Consider the following 17078-nt stretch of genomic DNA (forward strand, 5'->3'; position numbering starts at 1 on the left):
TCTAAAGTTTTACCTAAAATTCTAATTACACGTACCCCAAAGGTTTCAGATAGTGCACTACAGAACTCATTTTTATTTCACAGAGATACTGTGAGGAATTAAGTGGCAATAAATGTAAAGCACTTGGCTCAGTTTCTAGCATATTATAAATGCTCAATAGAACACTACTGTCCTCATCATTATTATTATGCTTAATATTCACATCAGGGAAATAGCTTATAGATGAAATTATAACAACATGCATCTAATTCTTCAATAACTCCCACTGGATGAATGAACTACAAAGTCTCACACCAAATTTTTCTCTCTCTCCCTCCCTCCCTCTTGCTCTTCCTCTCACACTCTGAAATTCAAAGATCTTTTCGTAAATGCCAAAGTTCCTTACCCTTTCTACACTAAGGATAAAATAGATGCTAATATGAAATGTCTTACTTGTCTCAGCCTTTCTACAATTTCTTTCAAACATAAAAAATGTTATAAAACAAACTAGAAAACAGACCCCTAAAAAACTGAGTCCTTAGGATAATCAGAACTCAAAATGAGACAATTTTTAAATTCTGTTCTGAGACTGTGAAAAGACAGGCTAGAATAATCCGATAATAGAAAACACAACTTACACTATCCAAGTAGTTTGCTAAACGGATCATCTCCTCTCTCACTGCAGTCTGATTTCTTCCCATCATGTCATACTGAAAAGCAAGAAAGGAAAATCATTTTCACCAAAGTCATTTATGAAAAAAACTTCTAAAATCTGTTATAATGAAGGTAAGAATCCCAAATATTTCTTCTGAACTCAAAATGGAGGTATTGAGACATTCACCTGCCTTTCAAATTAACAAATCTAAAGAATACATTTCAGTGATAAATAAGAAGAAAAACAGGTTCAAGTGTGAAATGAATAAGGAAAACATACTGAAGTCTTTATTTGCTCCAAATTAGCATAATTTTAAAATGAATTCTCTTTAATATTTTTTATTCATTTTAATGCAAAAATGTTTTCAAACATTTTATAAAGGTAGTGTTTAAAACAATCAAAATGTACAGATAAAGGGATAAAAACAATCTTACAGATCTCCTGACTCTTAGACTAAAGACATTACCAATAAACAATTTCTAAACTCTCGGCTAAATTAATAACTCAAGATTAACCAATGTTCACCAACAGAGACATTATAGGTAGACAAAATATATATTTAAAAGTTTAACTACATTAAAACAAACAGTTGATATGACCAATTCTTTTCAAGACCTGGCTAAATCCAAATGTCTATTTTAACATTATTTTAATACAAGCAACTAAATAACCAATGAAAAGAAAATTTTAAAAAGAATATATGGTTTTGCTCTAAGATAAAAGCATTAATATCAGAATATATCAGATCTTTCATCAGTCAGGCATTTTATCATGATTCTCCTAAACAAACAAAAAATGTAATATATCTGATACGGTTTGATTAAAATGGAATCATTCTTATTTTGAACCATTTTCCACCAGTACACAACAAATCTATCTGGAAAGAGTAATAGATAAAAATATTTCAAATCTCTATTTTTGTCACTTGTCCAACAATCTCCAGAAACTTTTTATCCTTTATCAGGCATAAAGTTCATGCTTGGTCACACTCCTTGTGCTTTTTCCTTCTACCACTTGAGGGTAATGAACCTATAATGAACAAATCTGAATACATTTCTACCTGCTAATAAATACAGCTTGTTTATTTCCAACCTATGTACAATAAAGGATTTTTTTTAACCATAAAAAGCCTCTAAACTGCAGCTTATAAGAAAGGAATGCCAATATTGCTAAGTTTCTACAAACCACTTTTTCACACAAACAACAAAGCTGAAGTAAAAATCAGACAAAACATTTCAAATGATCTATGTTAAATTATATAACAGCTGTATCTAAAACTGACAACCCTGTAAATGCTAAAACAGACCCATTACTTTTCTTAGCTAAATTAAGCACGATTCTTAAATATGAATAAGGAAAATCCCTGGTGTTATCCTGGACACAGAAATTAATAATAAATGCTAAAATCAACTATTCTCCTCTCTTCCCTTCTAAAGCATGCCACGACCCAGAAGTTTCTGTCACTTAAAGTGAAGTATATGTAAGTTAACTGAAATTCTAAAAGGCAAAGCAATTTCATTAGGCAACAAAGCAGTATCTGATTAGCTGGGCTGTCATCACAGTCCTTTAAAGTCATCTGAAAAGATGACCCTAACTGAAGGGCAATACAGTTTCACTGAAGAAATTCTGCATAAGCAAATCACCCAGAAGAACAGCGGCAGGGGGGCGGGGATCACCAGTAAAAAATAGTTAGAGATATTCTCATTTGCTACATTCAGCTTCTGGTGGGGTTACGAACATCAAGCATGTTTAAAGGGAAAAAAAAGCCATTTTAGTTTTAAAACTACATTAAAGAAAAATCAATACAAATATATATTTTTGTTTCCTTCATGAGATGCTCACTTCTCATCTGCTTTTCATGAAAAAGAGGAAAAACTGTCACCAATCCTACCCTTTCCTTGTCTACGACAATGAACAGCTCCACATATCGGGTCTGTGGCAGGACAGCTCTTCTTCTCTGTCAAAAACACAAACATCATAAAGGCAAAAAAAAAAAAAAAAGTTATAAGACTACATGTTTAAAAAAAAGAAAAACTACATGTTTTTCATAGGTAGTGACCTTACCTTCATCTCTAATCTCTTATTTCAGGTCTCCTAAGAACATGATAAAATTACTTACTTCACACAGATCAATAAAGCCAAAAACATGTTTTTTCTAAAACAGTGGTATCTGCTCTCTGTACTAGTCTGAGAAAAATTCTAGTTAACAATAATATGAGGTATTCAAATTTCCAAAGCAGAATTCCTGATTTTCTAATATCACAATTATACATACTCACACACACTTTAATGGGAAACCCCATTACTGTGTTCAAAGTGGAAAAATGAATATAGTAATTATAATATTATAAGAATATAATAACCCAGAGCAGAAGTAAGGACAAGGTGGCCACTTCAAAAAATGACTAGTTCTGTGATTTTCAGAAATTCATATAAAGTACAGAATTCGACAAAAATTTAGAAGTTTTCCAATGATGAAAGCTAAAAAGAACAGTCCAATGGTCAAAAGAGTGGGCACATGAGTGGCAATGAAAATAATGCCATGAACTCATATGCAAATACACTAGAAGAGACACATGCCTCTTCCAACACAGCAGCATCATGTAGAAAGGCACAGTGCCCACAAGTGAAGTTGACGTGTTCTAGAAACGTTTCAGTCTAAGAGTCCCGCGTCATGAAGAAGCAGGGAATCCTAATGAAGACTCAAAATAGGGATACAAGTGTTCCTGGAAGACATCTGAAATAATTAAAGTCCTAACTCTCAATTGCTCTCTCTTTCTCCGATCTAGGGCTCAAGAATCAATATTCCTGTTTATGTAAAAGGCATCTAAATAAAAAACTGTACTGCTCCCTGAAAGACAATATAACGGACTATGCAGCAATGATAAAAAGAAATGGAAGTTTCGTTTAAGATTTAAGCCCTGATTTCTCAAACACACAGAACTTGACTGTGATTGACTTGGTGGCAGGAACCGCATCTTTTTATCCCTTAGTACCTATTAAAATACCTGGCACAAAGTTGGCAAAAACATAACAATAATAAGTACTGGTTTAATGCATAAATACATGATTTTTAACACTGTAGTCTGAGCCACGAAGAAATGTATTTCCTTACTCGAAGTAGCTGAGTGATGCTAGGAGGCTCTTCCTCTTCATAGTTTATGGTTTCTTTCTCTATATCCTTGTTGAAAACCCCACATTTCAGGGGCTCTTTGTGGACATCATCCATCCGATAAAAGATGTGCTCAAAATGAGAGCTGTTTTGCAGGGGTTCAATCCCGTAACTCACATTCTCTATATGCAGCAATCCTCTAAGTGTCGCATTACACGTACACAATTTTTTAAAATGAAGAAAATAATACACAGGAAAAAGAATCAGAACACCTGAATTCAAATCCTAGTTCTTAACATGTGTAAGAAAGGGTAGCATGGTATAGAGAAAAATACTACGATTTAGAGTCACACAGACATATATTTAAAACTCAAGACTGCTACTTACTAACAACCCCCCCCCCCAAAGTCAGTTAACCTCTCCAAGTGACTGCTGTGTATAATGGAAGGCAATTCAGAACAATGGCTAAAAGTATGGAATCTGGAGCCAGAGAACCAGTGTTTGAATCCCAAATGATTCCTCCTAGCTGTGGGACTCTCAGCAATGACTTAACCTCTACCTTACTTTATTCCACATGGGGTTGTTCTGAAAACTAAATCATTACATAAGTGAGAAATACTTAGAACATGGCCTGGTGCACAGTAACTCCTCTGTGTTATTACTTACATGGAGATAATTATAGCCATCTTATACAGCTGGTTTGAGAATTAAAATTTATTAGTTCAATCAGTCACGTAACCAAGGAACCAGCACAGCATCATATTGCCAGGCCTTCAATAAACGTAATTTTAATATTATTATCCCTTTACTTGATATGTGGTACAACTTCTCTGAACCCCAGTTTGCTCATCACCTAAATATGGAGATAGTGAGCCCCTTTCCACAGGCATTGTGAGACTTAAATGAAAGATTATAGGTGAAAATTGTATACAGTGCTACAGAAATTAAAAGTATGCTTTTTTAAATAGCAAAAATTACTTAGCAGTCTCAAATCAATGAAATTTTTTTTTAGATACTGAAACTCACCAACTGTAATATTTTTTTAAATAAACATGTCAAGAATGATACCTGATACATAGCTCTAAAGACCTTCAGCAATACAAAGTAAAATCTAATTTTGTTAAATCCCTCAAAATGACTTGATTTAGAAACAGAGATAGGTAAAAGGGTAAGAAATAGAAGAAAGGAAAAAAAGTGACATAGAAAATGCCTTACCTGAGTCCAAAACAGTCGCTAAGAGCAATGGATGAATTATAAACTCCCTCCACATAGCCCCGATAATGACAATGATTCTAAACGATAAAAACTGTATTATCTTCAAATACTGTTACATGGCTATAATTTATCATAGAAATTACAGAGCTAACAAAATTATTCAAGGTCAGTAAACTAACAACTTTGTTTATACCACTGGCATTTTATAATATAACACGGCATTCTCTGGACTATTACCACCCTACAAGTATACAAATGTTTAGGCAGAATTCCAGAGGATACTAAGTACAAACAGCTCTACCCCAATAACCTTTAGGCCTAGAAGCAGAACAGGACAGCATTATGTCATGTTTAACATCTTAGATGACAGTCAATCCAGGAAGAAACAGCAGCCAATTGACATCTACACAGAACGGGACCTTGGGACAAGCTAATGGTGCCAAGGGGGAAGAAAAATGAGTATGTGGCAAAAAAGTAATTTTGATCACATGATTTTCTTTTCTGCTTATATTTATACTAATTATTATTAGTTTTACATTTAGCCATCTTAAAAAATAAAAGAGGCTTTATCCTTAATTTTGAATAACAAATTGGCCATTGGAAATACAAGCATATTATCACTAATATCAGATTTTTTTTTTTTTTTAACTACACGATGAGATTTTCTCCTCTTAACACAATTTCAAAGCATGAAAAAAAAGCCAAGGTCACGGGGGAGGGGGTTGTTGGGCAGACTAACCCTACCAGACATTAAGACATATCACAAGGCCTTAATAATTAAAATAGTATGGTACTGATGATGAATTGAGAGAACCACCAGTAGAACAGAATTTGGGGACTTGAAATAGACCAGAATACATATGGAACTGGGTCAAGGATTTTTATAATAAATGGTGCTCAGTCCACTGGTTAGACATTTGGAAACGGATAAAATTAGATCCATACCTCACACCATACGTAAGTAAAAAATAGAAATGAATCAAGAATCTCAACATAAAAAATAAAAACCATACAAGAGCTAAAAGAAAGTATGGGTGAATTCCTCTTTAACCTGGATGTAGAGAAAGGCTATCACTTCAATATGCAATTAAAGAAAAAAATGATAATTTTTACTACATAAAAAGTTTTTCAAACTTCTACATGGAAAGAAACACCAAAAAAAAAAAAAAGTCAAACACAATACAGAGATTGGGAAAAAAATATTTGTAATGTGTATCACAGATACAAGACTAATATCCCTAACTATAAAGAACTCTTAAACATTGAAGGGGAAAGATTAAAAACTCAATAGAGAAGAAGAAGAAGTAAAACTGTCACTATTTGCAGATGACATAATATTATATACAGAAAACCCTAAAGACTCCACCAAAAAACTGTTAGAACTAATAAATGAATTCAGTAAAGTTTCAGGAAACAAAATCAATATACAGAAATCTGTTGTGTTCTATATACTGATAATGAACTAACAAAAGGAAAAATTAAGAAAACAATCCCATTTACACTTGCATCAAAAAGAATAAAATACCTAGATATAAATTTAACGAAGCAGGAAAGACCTATACACAGAAAATGATAAGCCATTAATGAAAGAAACTGAAGAAGATACAAATAAGCAGAAAGATAATCCATGATCATAGATTGGAAGAACAAATATTATTTAAATGTCTAGACTAACTAAGGAAATCTACAGATTCAGTGCAATCCCTATCAAGATTCCGACGGCATTTTTTATGGAAATGGAACAAAAAATCTAAAATCTGTCTGGAACCACAAAAAATACCACATAGAGTAAAGACACTTCTTTCTCTTCTTGAGAAAGAAAAAGCTAGAGTCATCATGCTCCCTGATTTCAAACTGTATTACAAAAAGCTATAGCAATCAAAACAGTATGGTGTTAGCATAAAAATAGACACATAGATCAATGGAACAGAACAGAGAGCCCAGAAGTAAACCCACACCTATATGGTCAATTAATTTCTGACAAAGGAGCCAAGAATATACCAGTCTCTTCAATAAATGGTACTGAGAAAACTGGATAGAAAAGAATGAAACTGGACCACTATCTTACATCGTATATAAAAATTAACAAAAAATTAGACTAAAGACAGCATAGCAACTATAGTTAATAATGTTCTACTGTATATACGAAAGCTACCAAGGTATTAATCTTAAAAGTTCTCATCACATACACACAAAAAATGTTTTAACTATGCATGATAACAGACATTAACAAGACTTACAGTGGTGATCATTTCACAATATATACAAATATCAAATCATTATGATGTATACCTGAAACTAATGCAATATAATGTATGTCAATTATACCTCAATTAAAATTTTTTTTTCTTAGAGGAACAGCAACAAAAAACCCAGTGGAAAGCAGGGCAAAAGACATGAACAGGCAATTCACAAAAGAACATAAAAATGCCCTCACATATATGAAGATTTTCAACCTCACTCCTGAAAAAGTAAGAATCAATGAGTCTATGCTCAAATTAAGAAAGGAAAAACTTTTCCTTGCAGAAAGCATTAATGCACAGATGAAACACTAATGAAATTAGGAAATCACCATTTTAACCACCATCATAATAACCATTAATTCAGGCAAATACTAAATAAAATTTAGTATTAAATTTTAATGGGTAAAAATTTGAGAAGTAACAGGATATTTATATTAGTCTCAAAATATCTAACCATGGTATTCATTAAAAAGGCAAAAAAAAAAAATTAACTGTACAGAGGAGAAACCTGGCAGACAATTCCTTAACTAAATGTATCAAAGTTAACACTATCAGCAACACTACCCACACACATGCTTCTTAACAGGATCACTGAGGACCACTCAGTATCACTTTGGTGGTATTCCTGCCAAAAGTACATAACCTGAATCTGATCATGAGTAAACATCAATCTCAAATTGCAGGACACTCTACAAAAGTTGGCCTGTACCTCTCAAAAATGCCAGTGTCATGAAATACAAGAGAAGACAAAAGATTTCCAGATTAGAGGAGACTACGGAGACATAACCACTGAATGCAGCACATGAACTTGGATTTTCTTTTGCCATAAAGCACATTACTGGGATGATGGACCAAAAAAATATGTATCAGTAAGATCTATAAATGAGATAATAGTATTGCTTCAATGTTAACTTTCTAATTTTGAAAATTGTACTTGATTACATAAAGAATTTCTTGTTTTTTGGGGAATTTACACTGACGTTTTTAAGGGTAAAGGGATACCATGTCTGCAGTATACTCTAAAAGTTTCAGGAAACAAAAAAAACAGAGATGAAAGGATAAAGCAAATGAAGTAAAATGTTAATATTTGGAGAATCTAGGTGAAGGGGATGCATGCAATGTTTCCTCTAAGTCTAAAGTGGTGAAAATTTAAAAAAAATAAATAATTCTCAGCTAAAAATACAGGCTCAATTTCAAGATTTTACAACTTTTTCTACTGTGGGGCAGTTCACAACCACTCGTTTTTCTTTTTAGTGCTTTGTGTTAAAGTCTAGCTTTGATATTGCCTCCTTCTCACTAGAGGAAAATAAATACCTTCTATTACCAAAGAGGTAGCACTTAGGAGATAATAATACTTGTAACTCATGGCACTCCAAAATTAAATGTTTCTAGTTTCAATTACATTAGAAGCTCTCTTATTTGACATGACTGAAACCCAGCCCTTGGTCACTTAATCTATCAACTTGATGGTATTTTTTAAATGACTCGGTTTTATTAAATCTTTCCGAAGCCTTCAATGCACTTAAAAAAAAACAACAAATGGTATTTCATAAGTTTATAAAACATCTAATTAAACGGCATGATTATAGTAAAGGTACAAATGCCACAGTTTTGGAAACATGCAAACTATAAGCAAAAAACTCAACTAGGGGGAGAAATACACAGAGCTCTGAGAGGGAAATGCCTAGCCACAGCCCAGCGAGCATGGGGAGGTCCATATAGTTTTCAGACGAAACAAGGAGTATTAGTTAATTAGGGAAGTTAGTTAAGACACTGGCTGATGCATCTGCAAGTGCCCCAGAGTTCTAACACATAGTAATTTGGAGTTTTATTTCACACAATAACTTGTATAAAGTAATTAAAGCTTAGGTTTTTTTGTGAAAAATGGCCTTTGTGAAAGAGATGACAAAAGCCAGGTAATAGCTTTACAAATTACTTTAATCTTAAATAATAGATCATAAGGGAAAGCGCTTAAGTTTTCTGAATGTAATTTCACTGTATTTTATAAGCAAAAGTAATGTCATTGTGATATCTAGCAATGTAGCCATATGCCAAAAATTCCCAGCACCAAAGTTTTAATTGGTATCTCAAATCTATAGACATATTTTCATCTATCTGAACAATACTCAATAACCAAGAAATAAATAAAAGACTTCATCTGTCTTAGTTTATATTTTTCAATCACCCAGGAAAGCACAATTCCCTAATACTACTTGAAGATAACATCTGCATAGATTTCTATGACTGAAATCTATTTTTAACAGTTTAAAGCATATATATTTTCAATAAGAACAAATAATAATATTTATTGAGTTAAAAATGGTCAGGCTATCTGTTGTAAGTGTCTTACAAGTGTTAACTCATTTAATGGAGATACGATGTACAGCATAAGGAACGTAATTAATAATAGGTAACAACTTCGTGTCGTGACAGATGGGAGCTAGATTTATCATGGTGATCACGTCACAACACATATAAATGTTGAATCATTATGCTGTACACCTAAAACAAACATAATATTGTATGTCAACTACACTTCAATTTAAAAAAAAAAAAGTATTAAGTCATTTAAGCCTGCCAGTAACTCCTTTAAGTTGTAATTATTATTCCCATTTTAAGGTGAAGATAGTAAGGTGCAGATAAGTTAAAGTAACATGACCAGCAAATAAATGACAGATTAAGTCCAAACAGTGTGTATCTCCAAAACCTACACCAAGAAACTTCTCCCAAGGAAAAACAAACAAACAAAAAACCTTTAAGATCACTGCTTTTGTCAAGTGGCCTAAATTACATGGTCTTTGGCTTCATGGCACAGCAATCTCTAGATAAATAATGAATGGTTAGATGAACAGATGGATGGGTTATCTGTGATCTGGTTTATGCTGTCATATGTGTTTAAGCTGCTCTACTAGTCTGCCATTGAACAGCGGACAAATAAGACACTAAAGTAAAGGAATCAGAAAGTGAACCAGAAAAGAGTAAGTCAGCATATCCTTATTTTTTTAAGTACTAGTAATTAATCTAAGATAAAGGTTTGCCTTCCATCTGTTTGAAGAGTGCTACAGCAATGCATAACTAACATAAACAGTTTAACCCAGCCAAACATTACAAAGCTCAAGAGGAAAATAACACACGTTTAATCAGAACAAAGACTTCTCATGGACACTAACGCAAAAGCCAAAAATACAGAACACCTAACTGCCAAAAAGGACTGTAAAACACTCTTCCCAAATGACACTAGATATGTCTCTGCTCTAATTTAGTAACACATAAAGCCAAATTCGGCAACTGCCAATTATTTCAAGTGGTCCCAGCCAGTTCTGTCCTCAGGAATACTCTGTTCTCTGATGCAAGGAGGGCCACATTTCTTGAGAAAAGAACTGTTTTTAGTAAAAGCTTAGGACATACAACAGCATACAAGTGTTTGTTCTTTACTAAGAACTAATGGCAAGTTAAATGGTTTAATAAGGAAGTTAAGATGTGCTTTCAGAGATACTTTCAGCAAAATATTTTTTTTAAATCTATGTTAAAATATATCAAACATTCCCCCTTCATAAGCGGTAAGGATTACCATTAAGTAGAAGATTCTTCCCCTGGACTTTAAAAAAAGACAAACAGCACTTGACTACCGAGTACCGGGAGAACTGTGAAGTCCTTGTGAAGGCACCCATCACCCACCCGCTTCCCAGGACAACTCCATATGTTAAAATGTCAAGAGTGGCCCTTGCTGGCTGTGCAATGTACTTGTGTACCTGAACAGAACTCACTTTAAAATTATAATTATTTTAAATTTGCTATAAGATCAAGAGGAAAACATATTACCTGTAAATCAGGATGGTCAGAGATCAGAGCCCCTTCCTTGTCGTAGGTATAAACTACAAAATCTCGGGGCAAAAGGTCACTGGAAGAGGAATACAACACATCGTTTAAGACTGTTTTATCTATATACAACTAGGAACGCAACTCATAAGGCAGTACTCCTATAAGAGATAAGCAGGGATAAAAACTTTTTACCTGACAAATTATTACTTAAGGAGGGAGCTACTATAAAACAAAAAGCTCACGAACAGACTTAAATCTGAAATCGTGTGCACTGCTCCCTCATAAAGAATGTGGGGCTACACATTTGTTCGAATGATCATAAAACGCTGGTCGCAAAAAAACATAAGTAATGTCTTTAAATTTTTCTGCTACATCTCTTAGGAATGGTACAAATAAGGTTATACAGTACATCATATTTCCAGAAGTAAGTGCTTTTATTCTTTCCTAAAAGTCCTATATAAACAAGAAGCACTCACTGCTTTCACCTGGTAAGTATAGAGGCAAAATCTGTGTCGGCTGGAGGAAACAATTACTGCTGATTCCTGAAGCTCCCTTGTGTGTTAAGGGAGCTCAGTCCTGTGAACCATATGTGTAAAGACAGGGTTATCTTCGTTAAAGAAAAAAACCATTCAGTGACACTTGTTAAAGATGGTCAGGCCGACTTCATTAAGCTCCACTGTGACAGGTATAGGAAAACCACTACAACGGCATTTTATAATGAGGGAGTGCTGAAGGTCAACTCCAAAAACAGCATCGGCAAATGGGAATTTATAGCCAAGGGGCAGGGTACCGGGGCTCAGTGGATAGAAAATTACTAACTGGAAATACCACCGTTGAGGAGCGGCATGGCTAAACTAACCTAACAGATTCTCACTGAAGACAGGCCAGAGTGATCGGAAATCACCTGGAGGGTACTCAAGGATGAGGAACCGGATCACATGCCCAGAGGGATCAGAAATGGGGGAGGCGGGAAGGAGTTCTTACTAAAACCAGATTTTACAGGAAGTGCACCAATGCACCTAGGAGAAGGTTCAATGGCCTGACTGAAGTTTGGTCAGGCAAAGACTGTTTGTCAGTCTTCCCTCTTGTTCAAGAAAAGAAGAGACATCCTTCTTTCCTCTGAACCATATAAATCCATTTTTCTGTCAGGTTGCCTTTTGTTCATTAAGGATCAGCTGAATCATCTATTGGAACTTGGTAGTAAAGGACATTTGCTGGATGCTGCTAGCAGTCAGGCATTTAATGAGGAGAGTTGCTATGAAAATAAAAGAAAAACAAAGACTAAGAGTTAGAAACGCAGTTTCTGAGTCCAGTGGGCAGCAAAGTTTTTAGATCGGAAGTTCTTGAAGCATGGTAGAGGATGGCGTTGGCCAGCTGACAGACCTTCCTGGTTGGCAGTTTGAATGTCTCTGGTGCCGACATCAGGCATTCTGGTGAACTTTCTGGATGGGCCATACGGCAGGAGGCAGGAAGTTTACCCATACATGATCTTCTGTGGTAAAAATTTTTTGGGGGGGGGAGTTTATATCAATTTGTCCAGCTTTAGCCTTGCAAAGCTTCAGGAAAAAGGTGGTCTTAATTCTCAACAATTCCAAGTCAGAAGGGAGAAAAATTGGAAATGTTAATTTGCAGAGTTGAAGCCAGCTACTGGAGGAAACCAGAAGATTTCAGGATTTGGTAAAAACTGGCAAAATGAGGGGCGCCTGGGTGGCTCAGTCAGTTTAGCCTCTGACTCTTGATTTCAGTTCAGGTCATGATCTCAGGGTCTTGAGATCGAGCCCCATGCCTGGCTCTGAGCTCAGTGCAGAGTCTGCTTGAGACTCTCTCTTTCCCCCTGCCCCTCCCCCCGCTCACACACACTCATTCTACCTCTCTCTAAAATAAATAAATAAATAAATCTTTAAAAAAAAAAAAAAAACTGGCAAGATGAGCCAGCATGGGTACACATTCCAGTCAAAAACCTTGGTGATACAACTAAGGTTTCCAATTGCATCCTGTTACAAGGAGAACGGATTCTCACAAAACTCACGTCAATAACTGTATTACCATGAAAATAAGAATACTCCCTGAGACCTTCCAATTCCTGGAGGGCTCAGGTAGGAAGGCAAGATCAGTGCTTCAGTTCTGCTTACAAAGGTATAAATTACAAACTGCTGTTAAACTTAGCTTAAGAAAACAGAAAGAGTTTTCCTTAAATTTGGAAAGAAAAAAAATTAAAGAACCAGCAACGTTTCAAACAGAAGTTATAAAAAATCATAATCCTCTTCATCAGTTCAATCAGGTCCATTTAATTAAGTCTTGTTTTACTTAATCCTGGGTTAGCAGTTTTTATGAATCCATCAGTTTCTTCATTAGTTCTGGAAATTCTTACATAATCCAACAGCAAGGTCTCAAAGTTTTCAAGTGATGCCATCAAGGAGCATTCTAACCTACAGCTGGTTATAAACACTTCTAGAGAAGAATCACAGTAAAATTGTAACTGTCTGTGAGTGACAAAACACTTAAAAGCTGTCAAGGTTAAAGATCTGATGAGAATTCATCACAATGCTATTGACAAGGACATATTGTTATTTCTGTGACACACAATAATTTAAGAAAATAATTCAACAATAAAGGTACTGACAAATTTCTATGAACATACTATAATTTCTATGAACAAATACAACGCATGCCTGTATTGTATGTACAATCATCACTTATTTGACAATGCTTCCCATGTAATTTAACATATTAAATAAGCCTAATTAGTAAAACATGTCTCTTTTTATAAGGAGAGAGACAAAACCTAAGAGATTTTCCAAGGATCATCTAGGAAATCTCAAAGTTAATGTGAAGTCAAAAGGCTCCTCTTAGAGCTGATACGGAGAAGCTGTCACAAAGGTCAGAAGGTTTGATCATCTGATAAACAGGATCACAGATCACTGGGAAAAAATCCTTAGTTATCCATTTAACCAAAGTCACAATTAAAAGATCTCAAAGACAAGGGGCGCCTGGGTGGCACAGCGGTTGAGCGTCTGCCTTCGGCTCAGGGCGTGATCCTGGCGTTATGGGATCGAGCCCCACATCAGGCTCCTCTGCTATGAGCCTGCTTCTTCCTCTCCCACTCCCCCTGCTTGTGTTCCCTCTCTCGCTGGCTGTCTCTATGTCTGTCGAATAAATAAATAAAATCTTTAAAAAAAAAAAAAAAAAAGATCTCAAAGGCAAATACAGAAAGCTACCTAGTTACAAAAATTCTTAGCCTCTTACTATTGAGAACACCTGGTTTTCAATCAAAGAACTGATCGACATAATACGAAGCACGGGAAATTATTTTAAAACACAAAATCTTGTTTCCCCAGGCATATTACTTAAAAGGTAAAGAAAAACAACCTTTTTTATAATTTCTTATTAAGAGCAAACAAATAATCTAAGAAAACTTTGTTGTTTTAATACAGAGAGAAAAACCAAATAATGGTTTCACATCAGTCTGCTATTAATACTAAGGCAAATTTTTTAAAAATTAAAATAAATAAATAAGTAAATAAATACCCTACAAATAAATCCATCCAATCTTGGCCAGCTTTGACCAGAAAAGGAGAGATTCCTTTTCAAAGTTCCCTTTTCCACAGATCTTGTAAAAAAATTTTCTTATATCCATTCATTCTTATATCCATTCAAAAAAAAAATCACAGACGCAAACAACCTAAAGAACCTACCTACAAAGGTATTCATATGATTCTTCCTTCCTCTTTCTCATTCTGAAACAACCAGTCATTCTACTTTACAACAAAATTACTCTTTTCCCCTTAACAAGAACATGTCCTTCATACCTTTCCTTATCAAAAATACATCTTACTTTCCTTTTATATAGTTTTTTTCTTTACCCTTATTATTCCTAGTAGTTTTATTTACATATATTGACTATATTTTTAACCATTAAAAACCCAAATTGTCAGTGAAAAGTAGAAAGCAGGCAACTGCAACTCACATACTATCCCACACTCCCATATTATCATCCTGTAGCAGGTTTAAGAATATCATCATTTCATAATCCTAGAAATGTGTCTTTTTCACAGCACAACTTTAGCATGTTTATTCACCGATTCAAGTACAATTAGCTTTTCTATACCATATTAAAAATGAGATGCCAAAAGTAAATGAAATTAATGTTCAGCAATTAATGTTTCAGTATTTTCTCTAATTTCGAAATGAGATCTAGATAGTCAATAAATACCCATCATTAACTTAACTTTGTATAGCTTGAACATTTAAAGTTATGAAAAAGGTTTTTGAAACTATTTTTAAGGAGACCTATTATAAAGCAGAATGATCATCAAGTTCATTTGTAAACTTTTATCGCATTTATATCTATTTAATTTCCTTGATCTTAACAACTATGTTTGAATTACTCATGAAAATTTCACAAGACATTAACTAAACAAAGCCATCCACCTATTATCTTAAGTAATTTTCCTGTTGACAAGTCAAGCCAGTATCAAAAAAAAAAAAAAAAATCACATACGCAAACAACCTGAAGAACCTACCTACAAAGGTATTCATATGATTCTTCCTTCTTTGTCTTTTTTAACTGCGGTGCTTGACACACACTAAACAATTCCTTTTTATTATACATTCTGTTTTTAGGTTAGATTTATAGTTTATAACCTCGAACATCTAGCAGAAATAACATAAGTTTGACTAATAAATGTAGGTAGAAAAAACTTTGTATCTGCATTACACATTTAATGCTGACAACTCTAAAGTTGTCAGAGTTTATCAATAATTTTATCAATAATTGTAAAGCTAGCTTTATTTACCAAAGATTATCCCAAATCATGTGAATTAAAAAAAAAAAAAAAAAGACAATGACTTGGGTTAGTTTCTATATTTCTGAGTTTTAAGAAAATTTATATAAGTGTTCATTAGTCTCTAAGCCAATTTGAATAGAACTCCTTTAAGGGATTTTATTTTACTTTTTTAATATTTACTTATTTATTTGAGAGAGAGAGAGAGCATGTGCACATGCAAAAATGGGGGGGTGGGGCAGAGGGAGAGAATCTCAACCAGACTCCCTACTGAGTGCAGAGCCCTACACAGGGCTCGATTTCACCACCCATGAGATCATGACCTGAGTCAAAATCACCAACCGGACACTTAACCGACTGAGCCACCCAGGCACCTCTCCTTTAAAGGATTTTATAAATTAATTTGGTAATACAATCCAGAGGTAGGAAACTACAACACATCTATTACACATATATTATAAACATATATAAACATACAGACACATACAAATAGAAATCTTATAGCTTTCATTCCAAAATTTTAGCCATGAGTCAGTAAAACAGTAATGCAATCTCACTGGTTTATCTCCACTTTGTATTTTCATCCGAATTGTGTTTGTGGCAAATGGACCAAGTTAAGATGACCTGCCCACCAGTAACTGTGGAAACTTCTAAGACTTTTTTTGCTGTGATATGTAATATTATGAATGCAATGGACTAAAATTTTAGGTGAGTGACTGAAAAGACATCTAAGTGCTGTCTGGACATTTCCAAAGTCCATGAGTGAACAAATTGTCCAACTCTATTTCCAAATAGCCTTTCTTTTTTTTTTTCCTCTTCTGAGCCTCAGGGAGTTGCTTTCAGGGGTACCTGACTCCCTTGAGAGGACCCAAAAGAGGCTAGGGCACCTACGATTTCAGGGGCTATCGAAAGCTGAGGGCGGAAGTGGGAAGGGAAAAGTCAACAGGGATGGACAGAGGGATGGAGGTGGTAGGAGCTCAAAGAGGTACATCTCAAAGGATTCAAAGAAACTAGAGGGAAGACTGATGGTGGTAAGTGAGGGAAGGAGGAGCAGAAGCAAGAAGGGAGAGGTACAGGGAGTCAAGACAGAGAGATCTCAACTTTCCCAAAGAGGACAATGAAGTTCCAAATTACCCTCAGCAAAATCATGACAATAAGAAAAGAAGCAGGCCCAGCAGACAGTCAGCAGGAGTCTGAGAAAAGGGGTTTCAGTTGACTGGGAAGTTCCCCTGGGAGAAGCAGGATGCAACAGAGATTAAGAGAGAGAA

The 17078-nt window shown here is 34.7% G+C and overlaps 1 protein-coding gene across 1 annotated transcript in view; it reads right to left on the minus strand.

Annotated features, from left to right (window-relative positions):
• ADAM9 (ADAM metallopeptidase domain 9) overlaps positions 1-17078 on the minus strand; it is a 137160-nt gene that overhangs the window by 103429 nt on the left and 16653 nt on the right. Inside the window, exons 4-8 of the mRNA XM_026508297.4 lie at positions 11027-11105; positions 4962-5038; positions 3750-3945; positions 2526-2591; positions 618-689 (exon numbers count right to left, since the gene is read on the minus strand). Of these exons, the coding sequence (XP_026364082.1) occupies positions 618-689; positions 2526-2591; positions 3750-3945; positions 4962-5038; positions 11027-11105 (490 nt within the window). The remainder of the gene's footprint in view (positions 1-617; positions 690-2525; positions 2592-3749; positions 3946-4961; positions 5039-11026; positions 11106-17078) is intronic.

Source organism: Ursus arctos, unplaced genomic scaffold, assembly GCF_023065955.2.
Source record: "Ursus arctos isolate Adak ecotype North America unplaced genomic scaffold, UrsArc2.0 scaffold_27, whole genome shotgun sequence".
Lineage (NCBI taxonomy): Eukaryota > Metazoa > Chordata > Mammalia > Carnivora > Ursidae > Ursus > Ursus arctos.